The sequence below is a fragment of the Scyliorhinus torazame genome, chromosome 2 (assembly GCF_047496885.1).
Source record: "Scyliorhinus torazame isolate Kashiwa2021f chromosome 2, sScyTor2.1, whole genome shotgun sequence".
Classification (NCBI taxonomy): domain Eukaryota; kingdom Metazoa; phylum Chordata; class Chondrichthyes; order Carcharhiniformes; family Scyliorhinidae; genus Scyliorhinus; species Scyliorhinus torazame.
The window spans coordinates 317,130,833-317,152,540 of NC_092708.1; the positions used below are offsets into that span (position 1 = coordinate 317,130,833).

A 21,708-nucleotide genomic window follows, 5' to 3' on the forward strand; every position below is an offset into this window, starting at 1 on the left:
ACTGGTAAACTACAGTGTGTTTTTTTAAACTGGAAGATTACAGTAGTACATACACACTGCTGGAGAACTTTTAGTAGTATGCCTTGCTAGGTCAGCTAACACATTCCAATTTCTGTCATGTGACAGATGACATCATATCCTGTCTGATTATGCATACAGATTATGGACCTACCCATTTAAAGACATATTACAACAGGAGCCATTCTGAAGCTTACTTTGGTTGCAATAGACATCGTTCAGAAGAATATTATTTTTGTTAATAATGCAGACACCATCAGGCAGGTTTTTTTGTTAAATTTAAATATTAACACTTCTCCATTTATTAAAGAATTTAAGCACATTAAACAATGGGAACCCTACAGCAAGAACTGGACCTGTGCAGTGCAGAGATCATCCCGTACAAAAGGGAGGTACTGTATTTCATTAATCAGGTCCCGAGTGGTTTCCTCGGCTAAGATAGCCTACGGTGTGAGCTGCAGCATGGGCTGGTCTGTTAAATATTCCAGATTTTCATCCCCCTCTTCCTAATGGCCTGAGTTTTAAATCAGATTTACACTTCTCCCAGGATGTTACTTTATCTTTTAGGTGGGATTGGTGGCATATATATTGTGATACACAAGCAAGTGTGTGGGATAGCAAATCTAGATCTGAATTAAGATCTTAATGCATCCTTATAACATTATGAATTTTAACAAACAGAATGCTGAATCTAGTTTCAAAGATATACTAAAGGTCATCTTTTTTTTAAAAAAGCAGTTCACTCACCTACAGTATACCAGCTGGCATCTGTCAGTTTATTGATGGCAGCCTCCTGGTAAGAGCCATCAGACCCTTTCACTTCCACCGATGCTCCAATCTACATCACAATACAAAGCATTTTGAAACAAAAATAAACATCCCATGTGAATCTTACAGTGCGCCCATCAAATGCAAGTGGTGCAATCCATATACAATAAAATAACCTGCACAATCTGTGAAGAATAATTCCAGACAAGGAACTATAGAAATAAAACAGATTATCACATTCCAGAATTATTTTATAGCAAGGTTTCATGACAAATATACCATCTTTGTCAATCATCATGCAATGCAATATTTGTCAACTTGCATAAGAAAGGAATGACTGAATTAAAATTAATCTGTGCTGCAGGAAGCATGTATTCCCTTGCAAGATTACTTGTAATATTTTAGGATGATGTACAAGGTTGATGTTAATGTAAAATGCCTGGGAACTCATGTCAGAAGGCGTCTTGTGGCACAGTGGGTATTGACCCCGTCTCTGAGCCAGAGGCTCCCGGTTCAAGTTCCACTCCTGGACCTTATGGCAGAGGAAGGTGCATTCATAATATGGCTGAAACAGGCAGAGTATTATCCTGTAAATCCTTCCAACAAATGCCAATGGCAGACAATAAAAGAGTGGGAGAGATTCCTGATCCGCCATGTGAAGGAAAAAAAATTGGAGCATCTATGATCACTTCATAGTTCCAACTCTCACATGCATCTAAAAGTGAATGTTGCCATAGCAACTTGGGACTCCTTGGCAGGCCAGTCAGCTCAGTTGGCAGGACGTCCACCCACTGTGGATCAGATTGGTACTAACAGCACAGGGCTCGGTCCCTGTTCTCTCTGGATTTGGAACCTGCCTCCTGCCCTACCCGTGGTGGAAGTGGTGGTGCTGTGGTCAGACCTGCCTTCGGTCAGAGAAAGGAAGAGGAAAAAGAAGGGGATCAGGTGTTATGGGGAGAAGGCAGGAGAATGGGGATGAGAAACTATCAGCCATGATTGAATGGCAGAGCAGACTCGATGGGCCGAGTGACCTAATTCTGCTCCTATGTCTTATGGTCTAAGAAAGCTCATCTCTATGATCCCACACTGATATACTTCTTTGTCTTTGCCACAAAGTTAAAGAAAGACACAATACAGACTTAGCAGTTCCCTAAAGAAATCAGTATTGTTTGTTTTAAAAGGAAGGAACATTCCACCAATTTATATCACTCTCAGCCAAAACTGACCCCAAATAATTTCAAACCAACCTTTATATTTGACACCATTTCAAGACTGTTGCAAACAGCAAAATGGCACTGGAAGGCATTGCCCTGGATAGGTTGCGCCAAATTGACCCAACTTAAAACGTCAAACCTGCTAATCCTTCAGCTGCAATCCCACCCCTGCATTGGCTAGCAAAATTCAAAATTCAAGCTCAACACCATCTAGAACTTGACTGGCATTAAATTCACCTTGTTAAAACAATCATTCCTTCCACCACTGGTGCACCGTATCCATATTAGATGCACTGCAGCAACTTGCCAAAATGTTTTTAAGAACCTATGATCTTTATGATCTGTAAGGACAAAAGGACAAGGACAGCAAGTGCATGAGAACATCACCATCTCCAATGTCTCTTTTAAATCAGACTATTTTGACGTGCAAATACATTGCCATTTCTTCATTATTGCCAGGTCAAAATTCTGAAATTCCTTACAAATCAGCACTTTTGCCGTACCTTTATCACATAGGCTGTACGATACAAGGTGGTGGACAACAACAATTAGGGATGGGCAATAAATGCTGTCCTTTCCAGCAATGTCCACACCGCATGAATGAATTAAAACACCTTGCTGGTGAGCCTTGTAACACATGACTTTTGGTAACATATGACTTTTGAAAACAAAAGAAGAACCTGCTCAATCATTTTTCCTGATGTTGGGCTGATATTCCCCCTCTCCCTTTGGCTTAATAGCTCTCTTAGGAAGTAACATTTCTAAAATTTGGGAAGGTATGACTGCATAAGGTGTGCACGTACCTGATGGTCTTACCTGGCCCTCCTTTATTATATCTATATAACTCATAACTGACAATCTTTCTTTCTTGTTTTCTCTTTCAGCCTTTCTCACATTACACAGGGTCACCACCATGCTAGCTGATCACACTCTAAGGCCAACCTTCCATTTTTTGGATTTAGCAGGTGGTTTTACAGCCAAGTGCCTTTCTTGCGCTAACCCTCTCCATTTATCTAGGCTGGGACTGGCAACAATGTCAGTTCACTTGCCTGGACCAGTGGTTGGGTTCTTTCAGAGGCAACAATTTTTGGAGTGGAACTTGAACCCAGGGCATTCTGGTTCCTAGAGGCAGGAGAGATAGCACTGAACCACCAGCTCCCTAGAATGTCCACATGACAAGATCATGGAAATAAAATTGTTTAATTCTGCAGAAATGTTGCTCATTGGGAATCAGAAGCCTCAGTTTGAGTGAAACTATTTTGAATGCAATGATTGTGTTAATGACAGGAAAAAACATAAATTCCCTTTGACACCAGAGAAGGGCACTGGCAAATGAGCATAATCACATTAATAGGTTTGTCTATATAGTTTGACATTATTTCAAAGCTTGGCCACTTTAGGTAACATTGTGTTTGGAAGATTGTTATGGAGATCAAATGGATAAAACAGAGGAAAGTTGGGGGGTGCACTTGGATCAAGTGGAAGTAAAGTCACTGCAATGGTGGATCTTGTACTGCTGCAAAGGACAAACGTGTCAAAACCACATTGATCTACGTCATGTAACCACATGGAGCAATTCTTCCATTAAGAAAAGCTAATAATTAACATGAGCCATTTTCTGCACATATCAATGAGTAACCAATCAGGTGACCCAATCTCAGAATTCAGCTGGTATGGAATGCTATTCTGTAACTAGATCTCTTAATTAAATTTTCTTCATAACCACTGCACTGATGGTCAAATTCAAAAGTCAAATAAAATACACAAAAGCAGAAATCACACTTGAGATGGAATCATTCTTTAGATTTAATGGATAAAACATCCGGGCTTGGGTGACTGCTGTGTGGATATGCACATTCTCCCAGTGCCTGCGTGGGCTTCCTCCGGAAGTTCCGGTTTCCTCGCACAGTACAAAGATGTGCAGGTTAGGTGGGCTGGCCATGCTTAATTGCACCTCAAGTGTCCAAAGATGTGCAGGTTAGATGGGGTTACGGGGATAGGCGGGGAAGGGGCCAAGGTAGGGTGCTCCTTTGGAGGATCGGTGCAGACTTGAAAACCGAATGGCCTCCTTCTGTATTGTAGGGATTCTGTGGATTCAAACATCCCAACGTTCATCAAACAAAATCTGGAATGATATTATTTTAAGAACACCAATTGGTCAACAATGACTGATATACTTTCAATTATTTTAAAATAGTTATTTGGCTGTACAGAACTTCGAGTATTGCTGAAAAATTGAAAACACATATTGCAGGTTACCAAACAACTTGGCTGATTTCCATATATTATGCCAACGTCTGAGAGCATTGAGGCTTCGAGGCCAACCCAGACCATAAACATAAGAGGAGCAGAATTAAGCCATTCGGCCCATTGATCATGGCTGATATGTTTCTCATCCCCATTCTCCTGCTTTTATCCTGTAACTCCTGATCCCTTTCTTAATCAAGAACCTATCTATCTCGATCTTCAAGAAACACAGTGACTTGGCCTCCACAACCTTCTGCGGCAACGAGTTCCACAGATTCACCACCTTCTGGCTGAAGCAATTCCTCCTCATCTCAGACATACATATTTGTAAACCCAACAAAGGGACTGGAATAGTCATCCTGAACAAGTGTGATTACATCAATAAAATGCACGCCATTCTTAATGGCAGGTCCAAATTCGTATCCATTGATCTTACCGCCAGGCACGAGTATAGCTGGACAGCCATGCTTGAAAGTAAGTTACAAAAACACATATTGGGCTGGTGTTAAGAGTAACAAGCTGCTGGGTGGTATCTATGATAGGATTCGTCCTCACAGTTCACTGTGTTCACCTATGTATGGGCTGCCAAAAGATACACAAAAATGATGTCACTTTATGCCCCGTCTTACCTACGACTGGTTCTGCATAATGTAATGGTCAAATGATTGGAAAAGTAGTTACAATCAGTTCTGACAGGTTTTCCACACACATGGTGTAGTAACTCCTATGAGGCCCACGGGGATACCCAGATTGATCTCCCCAAGGGGCTCGTGGAATATGGGCTTCCCCGCTAGTGGTCAGAGAAATGTCCAGCTGGGGCTCGTAACAACACAGTATAAAGGCCGGTCCAGACAGGGACTGGCATGTTGGTTGTCCCAACAGGACTGTACTCTGTAAATATATTCGCTGCCATAGGCAGACTTTCTGTGACCCCAATAAAACAACATTCACCTTATCACTCGACTTCCTGGGGCTTAATACTGGCGGTAAGGTAAAAGAACCTTTAACTTCAATTCTGGACATCCCAGCTGCTACAGAGGATTGCTGTGCAGCATTTGGAACTTTTCAAAATGACGTTCCTGGGTGGCACGGCGGCACAGTGGTTAGCACTTCTGCTTACTGCACTCAGGATCCAGGTCAATCCCGGCCCCGGGTCACTACCTGTGTGGAGTTTGCACATTCTCCCTGTGACTACGTGGGTCTCACAATCCAAAGATGAGCAGGTTAGGTGGATTGGCCATGCTAAATTGCCCCTTAATTGGAAAATAATAATTGGGAACTCAAAATTATTTTTTAAATGGCGTTCTTAGGGAAACTGGAGGTCTTCGACGCAGGTCTGGAAGATTGCACTCAGTGCACGGAGCGGATGACGTACCTTTTCCAGGCCAACGGCATCACTGGAGAGGACCGATGGAAGGTAATCCTCCTGACTGCCTACGGGGCCCCAATCTTCGATATCATAAAAAGCTTCACGTACCCAGCTGTGCCAGATTCAAAATCGTTTTGACGAAATGGTGGAGCTGATGTCTAACCAGTACGACCCGAAACTGTCTGTAATCATGCAATATTACCGGTTCAAACCTGATGTTCGGACTCCGGGGGTGTCAGTTACGGATGGCTTGACAGCTCCGACGGCTGGCTGAGCAATGCAGGTTTGGCCACCCCTTTCCGTGATGTTGAGGGATCGGCTGGTATGGGGAATTAATAATATGGCCACACAGAGGAAGCGGTTAGCGGAGCCTGCACTGGATTTGACGAGAGCCATTGAGCTAGTGCTGTCTCGCGAGAACACAGAAAAAAGGGTTTAGGAACTCCCAAGGTTCCATGGGCTGCAATGTCCATAGTGTTGCTCGACCTCCATTGTGGACTCCAGCGGCGTCCCAGGGCAGTGCTCGAATGGCCAGAGTACCATTGAAACCACAACTAAGAGTACAACACCACATCCAGGTGTTGAGTTCACGGGCCACCGCGGACTGGCAGGACACCTCTCGAGGACTAGGGGGAGTTTCGACAACATTGCCAGGCCTGCAGCAACCAAGACCGCTAGAATTGGCAGAGAACATGCTGCCTGGACAGATGATGAGGTCACCTCAAGCCAGAGCCCTGCATATGGCCCCACCTGAGGAGGAAAACAAGATGCAACTGAACTCTAAATAGACATCCCCAAGTAATGGAAAGCATCTGGGAGGTATTCCAGGAGGGTCTGGGCAAGATAAAAGGAGCCAAGGCACACATTTAAGTGCACCCAGAGGCCCAACTCAGATACTTCAGGGCAGGACCAGTACCCTATGCTTTGCTCACAAAGGTGGATGCGGAGTTGCAGCACTTGGAAGCGTTTGGGCATCATATGCCCTGTGCAATTTGCAGAATGGGCCCACCAGTGGTCCCAGTGGTGAAACCGGACAAGTCAGTTTGCCTTAGCAAAGATTATAAACTGACTGTAAACAGGGCAACTCACCTGGATCATTACCCTATGCCACACATGGAGGACCTGTATGCAAAACTGGCTGGGGGATGCTCATTCACCAAGTTGGATATGAGCCACACATATCTTCAGTTAAAAATGGACACCGCATTGCTGAAGTATGTGACTATAAATACCTATAAGGGGCTGTTCGAATACACTTCCCTTCCCTTTGGGGTCTCTTCCACCTGCGTAATTTTTTAAAGGGTGCTGGAAGGCATCCTCAAGGGGTTACCCAAAGTGGCGGTGTATTTAGACGATGTTCTCATAACGGGGGCCACTGAAAAAGAACACATGGACAATTTAGAAGAGGTCCCCAGATGTTTATATCAAATAGGCATCCACCAAAAACAGGAGGTGTGTCTTCCAAGCAAGGGCTGTGACAAACCCGGGTTTGAGAGTGGATAAGGGTGGCTTGCACCATGTGGAGGAGAAAGTTCAGGCCATAAAAAGGGCCCCGACTCTACAGGAAGTTTATTCAAACTTGGCCAGCCTGCTGGCACCCCTTAATGTCTTGTTAACAAAGAACCAGAAGTGAGCTTGGGGAGCTCTACAAGAAGGGCATTAGCAGGAGTAAAGAGAAAGCGGTCATCCTCCCAGCTGTTGGTGCACTATGATCCACCTGGCCACTCATTCTCCTGTGATGACTCTCCATACAGCATTGGGGTGGTGCCATCCCGCAGGTGGAACGATGGCAAAAAACGCCCCATCACATGCGCTTCCAGAATCCTGGCAGATGCAGAGCGCCGTTACACCCAGATCGAAAAAGGCGACTTAGTTGTGATATTTGCCGTGAAGAAATTCGATCAATATGTCTATGGGCGACACTTTTTTAAAAAAATTACTAACCAGAAGCATTATTGGGTCTCTTTAAGGAGGACAAAGGGATTCCCATCATAGCCTTGGCCTGGATTCAGCACTGGGCTCTATTATTGGCAGCGTATGAATACACTTTACAAAAAAGAAAAATCCAATTAAGGGGCAATTTAGCCTGACCAATCCACCTACTGGGTGATGCCGTCTATGTCCCAAACTTCGGAGATGGTGCTCTTTGGCTCCCAGGGGTTATACTGGAGAAACCAGGGCACGTAAGACCTTGCACAAACATATCAACCATCTTGGGAGCCCGTCCCAAAGGACGTCAGTACCTCCACCACCTCATGGACCACCCCTTAGCCAAAGTGTGCAACCCGCCATGGTCCAAAGCCTGGACTGTCAAGATGATGACGACTCACACTCAGATGTACACCAAAGCGGCCGCACTTACAGACAATGTAGTGCCCGGAGTCAAACCCCTGGCAATAGCCCCCCGCAGATCGTCTTTGAAAAGGCAGTTTACAAAACGTTATATGTCTCCCGACCTTGTCTTGCCGCTGACTGAAGTACAACCACGTGCAAAGTGGCGCAGAAGAACTCCTCAGTTTTTGGCAGAGGGGGAATTTTTGGACTTGGGGGCAGGGGTTGCAATAACCCCCTTGAGGGCACCCGGATTGATCTCCCTGTGTGACTTGTGGAATATGAGCTTCCCCGCAAGTGGGCAGGTGCCCGCCTATCTGGGTGTCATAAGATCTCAGTACAAAAGCCGGTCTGGGCAGTTCCGGTGCATTGGTTCCCCCAGCGGAAATGTACTCTGTAAATATATTCACCACCATAGGCTGCCTTTCTGTGACCGTAATAAAACAAAGTTAACCTTACCCCTCATCTTCCGGAGTCTTAATACACAGTGAAAGATTCTTTCACCTTTGTGAAGACCAATACAGGACTTGCATATCAATAGCCATTTGCTCATTCAACACCGCTAGCCTATACACCAATATACTGCTCAAGGATGGTACAGACATTTGTGCTACATCACTATGGCGATCTAGACATGCTGCCATTGTAAGAATCTGTATTCACTGAACTTATGAACTCAGCACTCGTGCAGAGAGTTAAGTTTTAACAACACCACCATGTATGCCCAATCAGATGATGTTGTCATGGGATCTCCTCTATGTCCAGCTCTCGCAAACATCTATGGAACCGTAGAATTCCTACAGTGCAGAAGGAGGCCAGTCGACCCATTGAGTCTGCACCAACCCTCTGAGAGAACACCATACCTGGGCCCATGCTCCCATCCTATGCCCATAACCCAATAACCTCACATAACCTTTTTAGACACTAAGGGGCAATATGGCACGGCCAATCCACCTAACCTGTGCATCTTTGGACTGAGAGGGGAACCGGAGAACCTGGAGGAAACCCACGCAGACACAGGAAGAACTTGCAAACTCCACACAGACAGTCATCCAAGGCTAGAATTGAACCTGGTCCCTGGCACTGTAAGGCATCAATGCTAACTACTGTGTCACCGTGCCGGCACTATGTTGGTTTCCACGAGAAACACGTCTTCAATAGAATGACATGTAACCTCCTACCCTTGGTATATTTCCAATATGTAGATGATACATTTTATTTTTGAATCCTCAGCTGCATGCAAGAATTTCTTTACACACCTTAATGGGCTCCATCCTGTGCTCAAATTCACCTTTGAAATTGAGCAGTCAAATAAGCTCCCTTCCCTCAACATGCTAGTTGAGAAATCTGCCAAAGGGTTCTCAACTACTGTCTTCCATAAGCCTACCTTCACTGGTCAATATACGCTTGGGATTCTACAGTTTCACATGCTATAAAATTGGCCTTAGCAGTAACCTCGTACATCGGGCTTGAGCCACTTACTTGACGCTGAAATAGGGCGCAAAGCCATCCTGTGGATAATGGCTACCCTGATCGGATCATCACTCGCTGTGTATCACGTAAACTCATGAGTGGGCCTAAAGCCACCACTTTCATTCCTGAAAAGTGCCCAGTCTACTTCAGATTAATGAGGTGTCTCAAAGGTTTGAGTATCTGGTGAAGCTAGCCATTTCAAATTGCTGCTATGCAATAGCAGTATGCGTGTTGCCGTCAAGCCAAAAAAGATGTTCTGCCTATCACACAAATTAGCATTGCAGTATATGAATTTCTGTGTCCAAGTGATGCCTTTTATGTAGGCCATACATCTCTACAACTGGCTATATCAAACAGCACGTCCCTTCAGCAATAGACAAAGTATTAACTGCACCCAACCAGCCTATGCTTGCAAATTTCAAAACACAGTGGCCAAAATTACATGTAATTCCACAATTGGACAGCACTTGCTCAACAATCCTGATTGTGTTTAGAATTACCCTAACAACCAATTTCAGATAGTCAGTCAGGCTCACAATGTAGCTCACTAATGCAGGCCAGAAGCTACATTTGTCCCCACATACAGCACCCTGTCCTTTGCAGAAGGAGGAGCATGTCCACACATTGCACCATTTTAAGCCAAACAAAAAGCTTGGGGGGCAGCCAATCCCCAGAGCAGTGCCTTGCCCAATGAAAGCTTCCTGCCTGGTTTGCATTTATACTAAAGCTTGGCACTTAACTATTCCCTGTTGCATTCTCTTTGGCAATGCCTCTACCAATCAGAGTCCACTTGCCAACCAATCCACACTCTCTTATCATACAGTATAAATTGTTGCAAATCAGTCCTGATGAGTGCAAGATAAAAAGTTTTGACAGAATGTCTCTTTTTATTCAGTAAAACTATTTTTAAGTTTCATTTGAAACACCAGTTTTATTGTCCCAACACCCATTAAAAACCAAAATATAACATTTAGTAGGTAGAAAAGATTGCACATCCAATACGCAACCACTACAATCTGCTTCCTCAGCACTGTTCAAAGGACCCCTTTTTAACAGGCAACCAATTTTACAAATAAACATTCCAAGTTTGAGTCAAGCACAGATCACACAGTACACTGTAGCCTCTCCTGTCTGGAAAGCCAAAATCTAGAAACACCAGGGGCGTCATTCTCCGACCCCCCGCCGGGTCGGAGAATGGCCGTTGGCCGCCGTGAATCCCGCCCCTCCAGCGCGGGATCCCTCCGGCGCCGGCCTAGCCCCTCAATGTTGGGACTCGGCCCCCAAAGATGCGGAACATTCCGCACCTTTGGGCCGGCGCGATGCCCGTCTGATTGGCGCCGTTTTTGGCGCCAGTCAGCGGACATCGCGCCGTTGGGGGAGAATTTCGCCCAAGTTGTCTGGAATTATTATTTAGCCGAGGACCACAGAAACAGCTTTTGGGGTTACAAAGTCCCCCTTGTCGAGGCAGCAATGATGACTGTGGAGAGAAACAGCCTTAGACATACTGGCTCAGTGTTACCAAAAGCAAGAAGCGTTAATGAGAGAGAAAATGGGGTCACATTGGAAAATAGTTTGGGGAGTACTGGTGCAGAGGATAGTCTTCAAATGTATACAACAAGTCTCTTTTTTAAGTCATTCTGCTTTAACGTCAACCAGCTAATAGGGCCCTTACACTTGTTTAGCATCAGGAGCTTCACTTTAATGTGGTTCCTTTGGGTTTGACACAGGGTAGCGTGGCCTGATCAGCATCATTTTGGATCATCTTGTCCCACTTCTAGGCCATAAATGGTCAGTGCCTCTCCTCCCCTCTCGCCAACCTTCCAGGTCACCGCCGAGCTTCCTTCCCTCCAACAGACCCTTCCAGTCACTGCTGACATTTCCCCTCACCGTCACCCCCTCTTGCCGACATTCCCTCTCAGCCACCCATCCCGCCGCTGACAACCTTCCTTCTCGCTGATCCTTCCGGACACTGCTGACCTTCTTGCTTGCTGCCAACTTTCCCCCTCGGTGACCCCACTGGTCACTGCCGGTATTCTCTCCCCAACCCGCTTGGTCACTGCCGAACTTCCTTTTTGCTGACTTTATCTCTTGTTGCGTCTCCTGCCATTCGCAGCCTCTTCATGACGCCCCTCCCTCTCACGGAACCTTCCTCTCTCCTCTGCAATTTGAAGTTGCTCTCGCTGCTTCTTGCCATTTACCTCATGGGCCTCACTCAGAGCGCCAGTTCGAAAGAGGAAAACAGCATGCAGGGGAGGAGGCAGGGAGGGGAGGGTTGGCAAGCACAATCGGCGGTGACTAGGTGAGGCGGCAAGCTAAAAGGTAGGGGAGCAGGGGAGGCAACAAACTGAAGAGGGAGGGAGCCGGAGTGTTGGTGAGCTGGAGGCAAGTAGCAAGAGTCAGCATATTTCTTTTATATTTTTAAAACTAATTTTACTTTAAACGTCATTTTATTTACGAATAGAGGAATTTAGCAATTCAAGTATTTCAATTTACACAGTAGAATATTTTAATGTTTTTTCTGATGAGGGATGTCCTACAGAACCTAACTTCAGCTTTTACATTGGTTATAATCTGATTTGCTTATTGTTGTTTCATTGAAAGTTGCACCTCTCAGGAATGCAGTTCCAGCGTTAAGTGAGGACTTATTGCTGTGAATACATTGGGATTTACAAGCAGTAAAGAGCATTTATAAAAAGGTGTGCTGCTTAACTGTTATTCTGGACCCTAGTGCAGCAGTCTATCAACCCACATTTTCAAATGTATGGATTTGAACTTAACACTAACTTTGACATTTTTATGTCTCACGTACATATTTATATCCAATTCACACACTTATGGTTAATCAAAAATCCAGAAAATTGTGTGATCCAGAAATTCCTTGGTCCCAAGCCTTCCGGACCAGAGAGGTATTGAGCAACTTGTACTTCTTAAATGCAACATAATACAAGGGAAAACCAAGAATAAATGGAGATCAGCGAGGACAGATGTAATAGGAAAGCAGGACTTCAATGAAATAACAGTACTGGCAATTTGGGATGAGTTGTAGTTCATGTACAGTAAATCTTGGGAGACTGGCAAAGAACGTGTTTGGAAAGGTTTATTTGAGTGTTTCAGCAGCAGTGGGAGTCAGATCATGGATAACGGCAGTTAATGTTATAGTGCAAAAAGAGCCAGTCTAATGATTGGTTCATTACTGCACCAATGCAAGCTTTAGATTGCAGGAATTCAAGCAGAACATCAGTGAAAAGTCAAACATACCCTTAATGGGCCTTTTACTTGGTCATCCTGGACAACTTGTGTAGAACTGTCATGCTTAAAGACCACCTAGGTAATACGAGACAAGAAAAGTAGATTTAGCTGAAAATTAACCTTCATCAAGGTATTATAGTGGAACTACAAGTCAAAAGTAGCTAAATAAAAGAATGGAGTTCCGTTGAACAGCAAGGAACACACCTTGACCTTTACTAGTCGCTTCACGGTCTTGATCTTTGCCTCACAGAAGGCACCACGGTACTTGGCACTAACATCCGTCCCCACTGTGAGATAGGCAGGCTCATCAGCTGCCTGCAAATTATAAAAAACACAGTATTAAGGCATAAAACGATAAATCACAAGTCATAAAGTTAGGCAGAGCCGTTCCCGGCTTGGGTCACTGACTGCACGGAGTCTGCACGTTCTCCCTGCATTTGGGTGGGTTTCCTCCCGGTGCTCCGGGTTCCTCCCACAAGTCCCGAAAGACGACCTGGACATTCTGAATTCTCCCCGAATTCTCTGAACAGGCGCCGGAGTGTGGGACGAGGGGCTTTTGCAGTGACTTCATTGCAGTGTTAATGTAAGCCTACTTCTGACAATAAAGATCATTATTATTATAAGTATAACTTGGAAAATCAAAAATTGTCTCAAACCTGGAATTCTAGAAAAAAATAACAAATAGGCATTAATGGTTTCTTTCTTCATAAATGTTGCCAGACCTGCTGAGTTACTCCAACACTTCCTGTTTTTAGTATGGAATTCTAGAATGCCATTTCCACTGATAATTCCATTGGTCAATGCCTTGTTAAATGGAGAACTGAGACATCGAAAGATCCTAGGAGGGAGAAGAGTGTCTAATAATTACTTTCAGTGCTTCCAGGTTCAAACCAGGAAGCGGGAGGAAGAAACTGTACAGTTCCAATTGTGTTGCTGAAAAATAAAAATGTGCCCCGTCTTCCTATAATATAAAAGTGGGAAATATTACAGCTACTTACATTTTTGAGAAAACAGAATTTGTGATTTCATCTGACAGAAATATGATCTGCTGCTGTCAGTCTAGTTTTAGGGCATTTAAAACTCTCCACTACTAGAATGTATATGTATGACTTTATCCTCTGACCACCCCACTTTCAGGCAGAATGATCAACAAATAGGTGTTGTTCACAGCATTCAAACAAGACTTCCCTGGCTTAATCAGCGTACCTTGAAATCATGAGAAGTCAAACTCAGATTACATGAAATTCCAGTAATGTCAAGTTGTCATCCATTCTCACTGACAGAACAGCAAATCCCACAGAACGATGCCCATGATGAGCCAAAGTTCCACATAGGTAACTCTGGGATACCCAAATTGATGATGACACTGACCAGAGAGGAGTTAAATCAGAAAAGCGCAAAATTGTGGCACCCAAGGAGGCTGGTGACCCTGAAAAGCCTGATGAATGCCTGCCCACCAGCCTGTTTCCAAAGGCCGTTAGAGATACGCCAGATTTTTCACTGTAGCACAAAATCACTGAAAACATGTTTGACTGCATCGACAACATGGTGGACTGTACCATGCACATCCAAAGGCAGCATGCTAAGCAGAAAAAGATAATGGAGTTTTACTGGAGCTAACTCCTGACATTTTACAATGCAATCTGCTGATCTTTTACAAGATCAGGCCAATGTAAGGCGTGAATAATTTGAATAAAAATCTTTTCACACATTTATGGCTTTACGGTTTTTTCATCTGGATTTGAGTTTTAGAGTTAGACAACGTTTGTAGGAAAATTAGGTTACAGAGATGGGCGAATCAGTGGCGTAGTGGTTAGCATTGCTGCCTCACGCGCAGTGCACCCCGGTTTGATCCCTGCCCCGTGCCACTGTCAGTGTGAAGTTTGCACTCTCCCCGTGTCTGCGTGGATCTCACCCCCACAACCCAAAGATGTGCAGCGTAGGTGGATTGGCCACGCTAAATTGCCCATTACTTGGAAAAAACTTGATTGGGTACTTTAAATTAATTTTTTTTTTTTTAAAAGTAAAAAGTTACATGGAGATGCATTCAGGCACTCAACTCTTGACCTTATTACAGCCTTATTTTTGGTGTCATCTTAAGTGTCTCTTACACACTGTAGGACAGCAAGGAATCTGTAGACCAGCATTCAATGTACACAAATTTATAATTTTTTACATGAAAGCAACATATTTATCATAGGAAACAAGCTAGTTCAAATTGTCTAGTAGCTCAAAGTATCAAATTTTTAGCTCAGTAATTCAATGTTGCTTTTCTCACGGTCTTCATTCTACATGAATGTAAATTAATTTGTATGGTATTTATCTATTACAGGATAAAATACACCCAGCTTTCACCCAACTAAATAACAATGCATATCGTGGTCATCCACTCAGGGAAAACAAAAATCTAAAAATGTAAGAGACACCCATTCTTAACTCTAACAAAACACCACACAAAATGGTGTTACACTGCAACACTATTCACAGTTAAGATGATAATGACAACCTCATAATTTTGTCCAACACACTAGATTGTACACATCCTATACACGTTTTATCAAAAAAATTTAAGAACCTTTTAAGTAGTGCAGTATTAAATAAATGCTTTGTAACTGGATCGTTAATTTTGGGTTTCTCAAGTATTAATTGTCCTAGAAAAAAATATAATGTCAATCACAACCAATTTAGGGCTGTACAGTTGGGCAGTGGTTAGCACTGCTGCCTCATGGCGCTGAGTTCCAACCCGGCCCCGGGTCACTGTCCGTGTGAAGTTTGCAAATTCTCTCAGCGTGGGTCACACTCCCACAAACCAAAGATGTGCAGGTAGGTGGATTGGCCACGCTAAATTACACCTTAGTTGGAAAAAATTTAATTGGGCACTTTAAAATGGTTTTAAAAATCACAACTAATTTGTTGAATCCAAAGGGCAGCATGGTGGTTAGCACTGCTGCCTCACAGTGCCAGGGGCGCACTTCAATTCCAGTCTTGGGTGACTGTGTGGAGTGCTCCTTCAATAATCTTGCCTCCGGGGCCTCTGCGTATCTCCTGTCTACCTGGAGTATTTCCCCAAACAACCTATCTTTCTCTGCTCTCTCCACCTTCCTCCTGTGGGCCTGTATTAATATTAGCTCCCCTCTAACCACTGCCTTCAGCGCTTCCCAAACCACTGCTGCCGAGACTTCCCCCGTGTCGTTTATTTCCAGGGTAGTTCTGGGTGGACCCCCTCGTCCGCCCGCACACCCCCTCGTCCGCTAACAGTCCTACGTCCAATCTCCATTGCGGTCGCTGGTCCCCTTCCGTACACACCTGTAAATCCACCAATGTGGGGCATGGTCCGACACAGCAATCGCCAAATACTCGGTATCAACCGCCCCCGCTAGTAGAGCCCTGTTCAGGATTTTTAAAATTGATCCGGGAGTATACTTTATGGAAGTGCGAGAAGAAAGAAAACTCCTTCGCTCTTGGCCGACCAAACCTCCATGGGTCTACCCCATCCATCTGCTCTATGAACCCCTTTAGTTCCTTCGCCATTGCTGGCACCCTCCCTGTCTTTGAGCTCGACGAGTCTAACCTTGGATCAATGACTGCATTAAAGTCCACGCCCCCACCACCCCCACCCCCCGCCCATAATCAGCTTGTGTGAATCCAGGTCCGGGATATTTCCTAACACCAGTCTTATAAACTCCGCATGAAAATGAAATGAAAATCGCTTATTGTCACAAGTAGGCTTCAAATGAAGTTACAGTGAAAAGCCCCTATTCGCCACATTCCGGCGCCTGTTCGGGGAGGCTGTTTGGTGCGTAGATATTCACGAGCACCACCGGTGCCCCCTCCAGCTTCCCGCTGACCATGATATACCTGCCCCCCATATCCACAACTATTTTCCCCGCCTCAAATGACACCCCTTTATTAATCAGGATCGCAACCCCCCTCATCTTAGAGTCCAACCCCAAGTGAAATACCTGCCCGACCCACCCCTTCCTCAATCTGGTCTGATCTGTTACCCTCAGGTGTGTCTCCTGTAGCAGGTCTGCCTTCAATCCCCTTCAACCAAATGTGCGAACACGCGAACCCTCTTAACAGGCCCATTCTGCCTTCTAACGTTCCACATGATCAGCCTGACCAGAAGGCATCTCGCCCCCCCACCCTGCCGATCAACCATCACCCTTCTTAGGCTAGCCTCTAGCTCGCGCAGTCCAAAGATGTGCAGGTTTGATGGGTTGGCCATGTTAAATTGCCCCTTCGTGTCCAAAAGGTTAGGTGGGGATGCTGGAATAGGGTGGAGGAGTGGGCTCAAGTAGGGGGTTCTTTCCAAGGGCTGGTGCAGATTCGATGGGCCGAATGGCCTCCTTCTGTACTGTAAATTCGACCAAAACTGTACATAGCACTCCAAGGTTTCATCTCACTGAAGTCCTCCATAATTGTACAAAGTCATTGCTACTCTTGCACTAAAGACAAACACACAAATTACCTTCCTAATTACTTGTTGTGCCTGCATATTAACTTTATTTCATTTGCTGCAACGATGGCCAGGTCGCTATGAATACCATAATTTACTAGTCTCTCATCCCTTTAAAAAATATTCTGCTTTTCCATTCTACCCATCATATACCTGGATCAGAAACACACACACAAGTCCCATCTTATTACATGGTGAACACTTTTCTTTTCATTTAACCTACATTATAGATTGAAATTCCTTTTGGTTAGGAGTAAATCAATAACTTGCATTTATTGAAGTTGCATGAGGAATCCTTCGAGCATAGGGAGATTTTGTGCTTCAGTATCGGACTTGTGCATTAAAACATTAATCAGTTATGCTTGCATTCAAGAAAATTACCAAGGCTTTAGTCAACTGCAAAAATCACCAACTGCAACCTGGTAACAAGTGGTGAATTCCAAGATTTCAACTTTTCACGGAAAATCGGGCAAACACGCAACCACTCGAGGATGGACCAGCGAAAATGTGGCCACTTGATCCACTTTTGGAACATGAGGAACAGCTCAAATTGCGACTGCGACCACCCAAGTCAGACCATCACCCACATCTTGATTTCTTCCCCAAGAGGTCTAATCCTGGTGGCATCACAACCATTCACACTGCGACAGCTGAAGACATTGAATGGATCGTTAACCTTGACATCAAACTGTAACTGTTTCGCCAACCAAAAGGATTGCTGAATATATGCGAGAAAATTGCTTCTGCCAAAAAAGTGAATCAAAACGTAATTGTAGCAGAAATTCATCGCTCTTCTCAAAACAAACACACTGCTAATTAACAAAACAAAGCATCTTCTATTCCTTAATATGTTAATTGACAAATAGAAAAAATTGATGTGAAACACAATGGACATGTGCTATATAGAAGAAATTCTATCTTAAGTACATAAAAGATATTTCCTAAACCACTCTAAAACATCCACATCCTGAACACTTATTCAGTCAATGTTGAACATGACGGTTCAGATCTTCAACTCAGTGAATTGCATGCATTTTGTGTGAACTAAAGAGGGCCAAATCAACCAGAAAACTAACAAATGAGAAATGGCAAATACAACTTTTGCATCAAACATTTACCTCAGAAGTGACAGCTCACTTTCACATTGGCAAGACACTAAACTATCTAAAACCTACTGCCACAAATCATTATTTCCCTATGTAATTAACGTTCACTCCTCCATCTGATCTATCAAGACATCTCACGTTTTATTCATTTGACATATCTTATGATTTATTTTGCCATTCCTCTACTGAATGCCTATAATTCTAAATCATGATGGCTATGCCTACTTTAAAACTAGGTTACACAACTGAACACAAACTATACATCAGCAAAAACACATTTTAGAACTTGTAGTAATATTTCAAAAGAAAATGGAGTGATAGGATCATAAGAAATAGGAGCCGGACATTCAGGGTCATTCTGCCCCTGAGCTTGACCCACCATTCAATAAGATAATTGTTGATCTTCCACCTGAACTCCACCGGACCACACTATCCCCAAGTTCTTCAACTGAACATCTACAGCTCCAAGGGGTAGAGAATTCTGAACTTGCAACCCGTTGAGTATAGCCATTTCTCCAGATCTCAATTCTGTAGGGCCATCCCCTTATTTTATATCATGCTATGACCTCTTATTCTACTAAGCTGCACAAAACATAGGCCTTGTCTATCCAATATCGCTTCACAGAACAATCCCTCTATCCCGGAATCAGTAGCGGACCATTGTTGCGCTCCCTTCAAAGAAAATGTCATCTTCTGAAGGCAAGTAGTCCAAAACTGTACACAGCTCCAGGTGCAGTCTCAATGTAATTAGAAACAAAAGAGAAAATGCTGGAAAATCTCAGCAAGTCTGGCAGCATCTGTAGGGAGAGAAAAGAGCTAACGTTTCGAGTCCGATGACTCTTTGTCACTCCTACATAATTAGACCAAGATTTATTTACTCTTGTAATCCAATCCTTTCGTAATAAAGGCTATTACAGCTTGCCTTCCTAATTGCTTGCTGTGTCACACATTAACTTTTGCGTTCAAGGACATCCATAATACCAAGCGAAAAACATTCTACTTTTGTATTTTACCTGACAAAGTGGATAAATTCATATTTCTCTACATTTTATTACTTATGTCATGTTCTCAATTTGCAACCTTTGTGTCCTACTCACATCTTACCTTCCCTTTTAACTTTGTATTGTTGGCAAACTTGGATACATTACACACAGTTCTTAGGACGGCGCGGTGGCGCAGTGGTTAGCACTGCTGCCTCGAGGCACTGAGGACCTGGGTTCGATCCCGGCCCGGGTCACTGTCCGTGTGGATTATGCACATTCTCCCTGTTTCTGCGTGGGTCTCACCTCCACAACCCAAAGTTGTGCAGGGTAGGTGAATTGGCCACGCTAAATTGTCCCTTAATTGGAAAAAAAAGAATTGGATACTCTAAATTTATTTAAAAAAACATTACACACAGTTCCCTCACCTAAGTCATTGATATAGATTATAAAACATTGAGATCCAAGCATCAATCCTTGTGGTACTGGTTACAGCTTAACAACCCAAAACTGCCCTGTTTATTTCTACGCTCTGTTAATCAATCCATAATCCACGCTGATACATTAGTCCCAACTGCATAAACTATAATTTTGTTGAATATCTCTTGTGTGGCATCTTATTGAACTACAACAAACATAAAATAGGCATTTTGTTACAAGAGATTCCACCTCTGGCTAAAATTCACTCATCTCAAAATATTGGTTTAACAAAACTCGACTATAAATCTTGATTAGAAACTGTGTTAATTTTATGGCTTTGGATTTTAAATTTACATTTTTATAAAAACTCTTGAGAGGGTACAAACAAAGTTTATGAGGATATTGCCAGGCCTGATGGTCTTTAGCTTTGAGGAAAGATTGGATGCGCTTGTTTTGTTTGGAACTCAGGAGGCTAAGTGAAAATTTAATTGAAGTGTGTTGAATTATGAGAACACGAGAAGAAGTGGATAGGAATGTCCAATTTCCATTACCGGGGGCCATAGATTTAAAATGAAAAGGTTAAAGGGAGTGCGGCACAGTGGCTAGCACTGTGCAAGTAATTGCTTTAGATCTAGATTAGTTTTAGCCCTGAAGAAGCCATACATTAGCTTTGAATATGTGACATTCCTGTAAACAAACAGCAATGCTGAGACCAAATTTAATAAACAATTATAGCAGGTAGGGATTTGGTTATGGGGAACAAATTATGGACATCAGCACACTGCATTTTGCAAGGAGGGAAGAATGAGTTGGTTGATCTTTGCGTGTCCTCAGTAATATTAATGCAAGACATGGGTGGCACAGTGGTTCGCACTGCCCCACAGCTCCGAGGACCCATGTTCGATCCCAGCCCCGCGTCACTGTGTGTGGCGTTTGCACATTTTCTCCGTGTTTGCATGGGTCTCACCCCCACATCCTAAAGATGTGCAGGGGAGGTGGATTGGCCATGCTAAATTGCCCCTTTATTGGGACAAAATTGGGTGCTTTTAATTTATTTTTTAAAAACGAGAAAAAGGTTAAAGGGGAGTGGAGGTGAATTATGTTTTCACTCAGAGAGTGGTATATGGATCTGGAAGTCACTGCCTCAAAAGATGGTCGAGGCAAAAACCCTCACCACATTTAAAAACTCTATTTGTTTTTAAGATGCTGCTTTTAAGATTTACGAGGATGTTACCAGGACTTGATGGTCTGAGTTTTTTTAAAATAAATATAAATTTAGAGTACCCAATTCATTTTTTCCAATTAAGGGGAAATTTAGCATGGCCAATCCACCTACACTGCACATCTTTTGAGTTGTGGGGGCGAAACCTACAAACGCAGGGAGAATGTGCAAACTCCACGCGGACAGTGACCCAGGGCCGGGATCGAACCTAGAGCCTCAGCGCCGTGAGACAGCAATGTTAACCACTGCGCCACCGTGCTGCCCCTGATGGTCTGCGTTATAAGGAAAGGCTGGGACTTTTTTCCATGGAGCGTAGGAGGCTTGGTGTGATCTTATAGAGGTTTATAAAATAATGACGAGCATCGATAAAGGTAGATAGTCAACATCTTTTCCCAAAGGTAGAGGAGTCTAGAACTAGAGGGCATGGGTTTAAGGTGAGAGGAGAGGGATACAAAAGAGGCCAGAGGGGAAATGTCTTCACAAGAGGGTGGTGAGCATCTAGAACCGGCTGCCAGAGGCAGTGGTAGAGGTGGGTATGATTTTGTCCTTTAAAAAGCAGTTAGACAGTTGCATGGGCAGGGTGTGTATTGAGGGATATGGGCCAAACGCAGGCACGTGGGACTAGCTTAGTGATAGAAACTGGGCGGCATGGACCAGCTGGGCCGATCGACCAGTTTCCATGCTATAAACATCTATGACTCTCACCTACAAGGCTATTAAATTGGATTTTTCTTCTGTTGGCACAGACACAATTGGCTGAATGACCTCCTTCTGTGCCATATACCTATGTTGCCATGTTATGCGGTAGATTAAGAGAGCACAACACACTAATGTATATGCAAGGTTATTTAA

General features: G+C 43.8%; 1 protein-coding gene across 10 annotated transcripts in view; it reads right to left on the reverse strand.

Annotated features, from left to right (window-relative positions):
- The window catches only part of arid4a (AT-rich interactive domain 4A), a 187,505-nt gene that overhangs the window by 139,062 nt on the left and 26,735 nt on the right, over positions 1–21,708 (reverse strand). For 8 of the 10 annotated variants that reach the window (XM_072489314.1, XM_072489269.1, XM_072489277.1 and 5 more), the window contains exons 3-5: positions 12,874–12,984; positions 12,679–12,744; positions 766–856 (exon numbers count right to left, since the gene is read on the reverse strand). In XM_072489314.1, the coding sequence (XP_072345415.1) occupies positions 766–856; positions 12,679–12,744; positions 12,874–12,984 (268 nt within the window). The remainder of the gene's footprint in view (positions 1–765; positions 857–12,678; positions 12,745–12,873; positions 12,985–21,708) is intronic. The other 2 variants (XM_072489329.1, XM_072489321.1) reach the window with 1 other exon arrangement.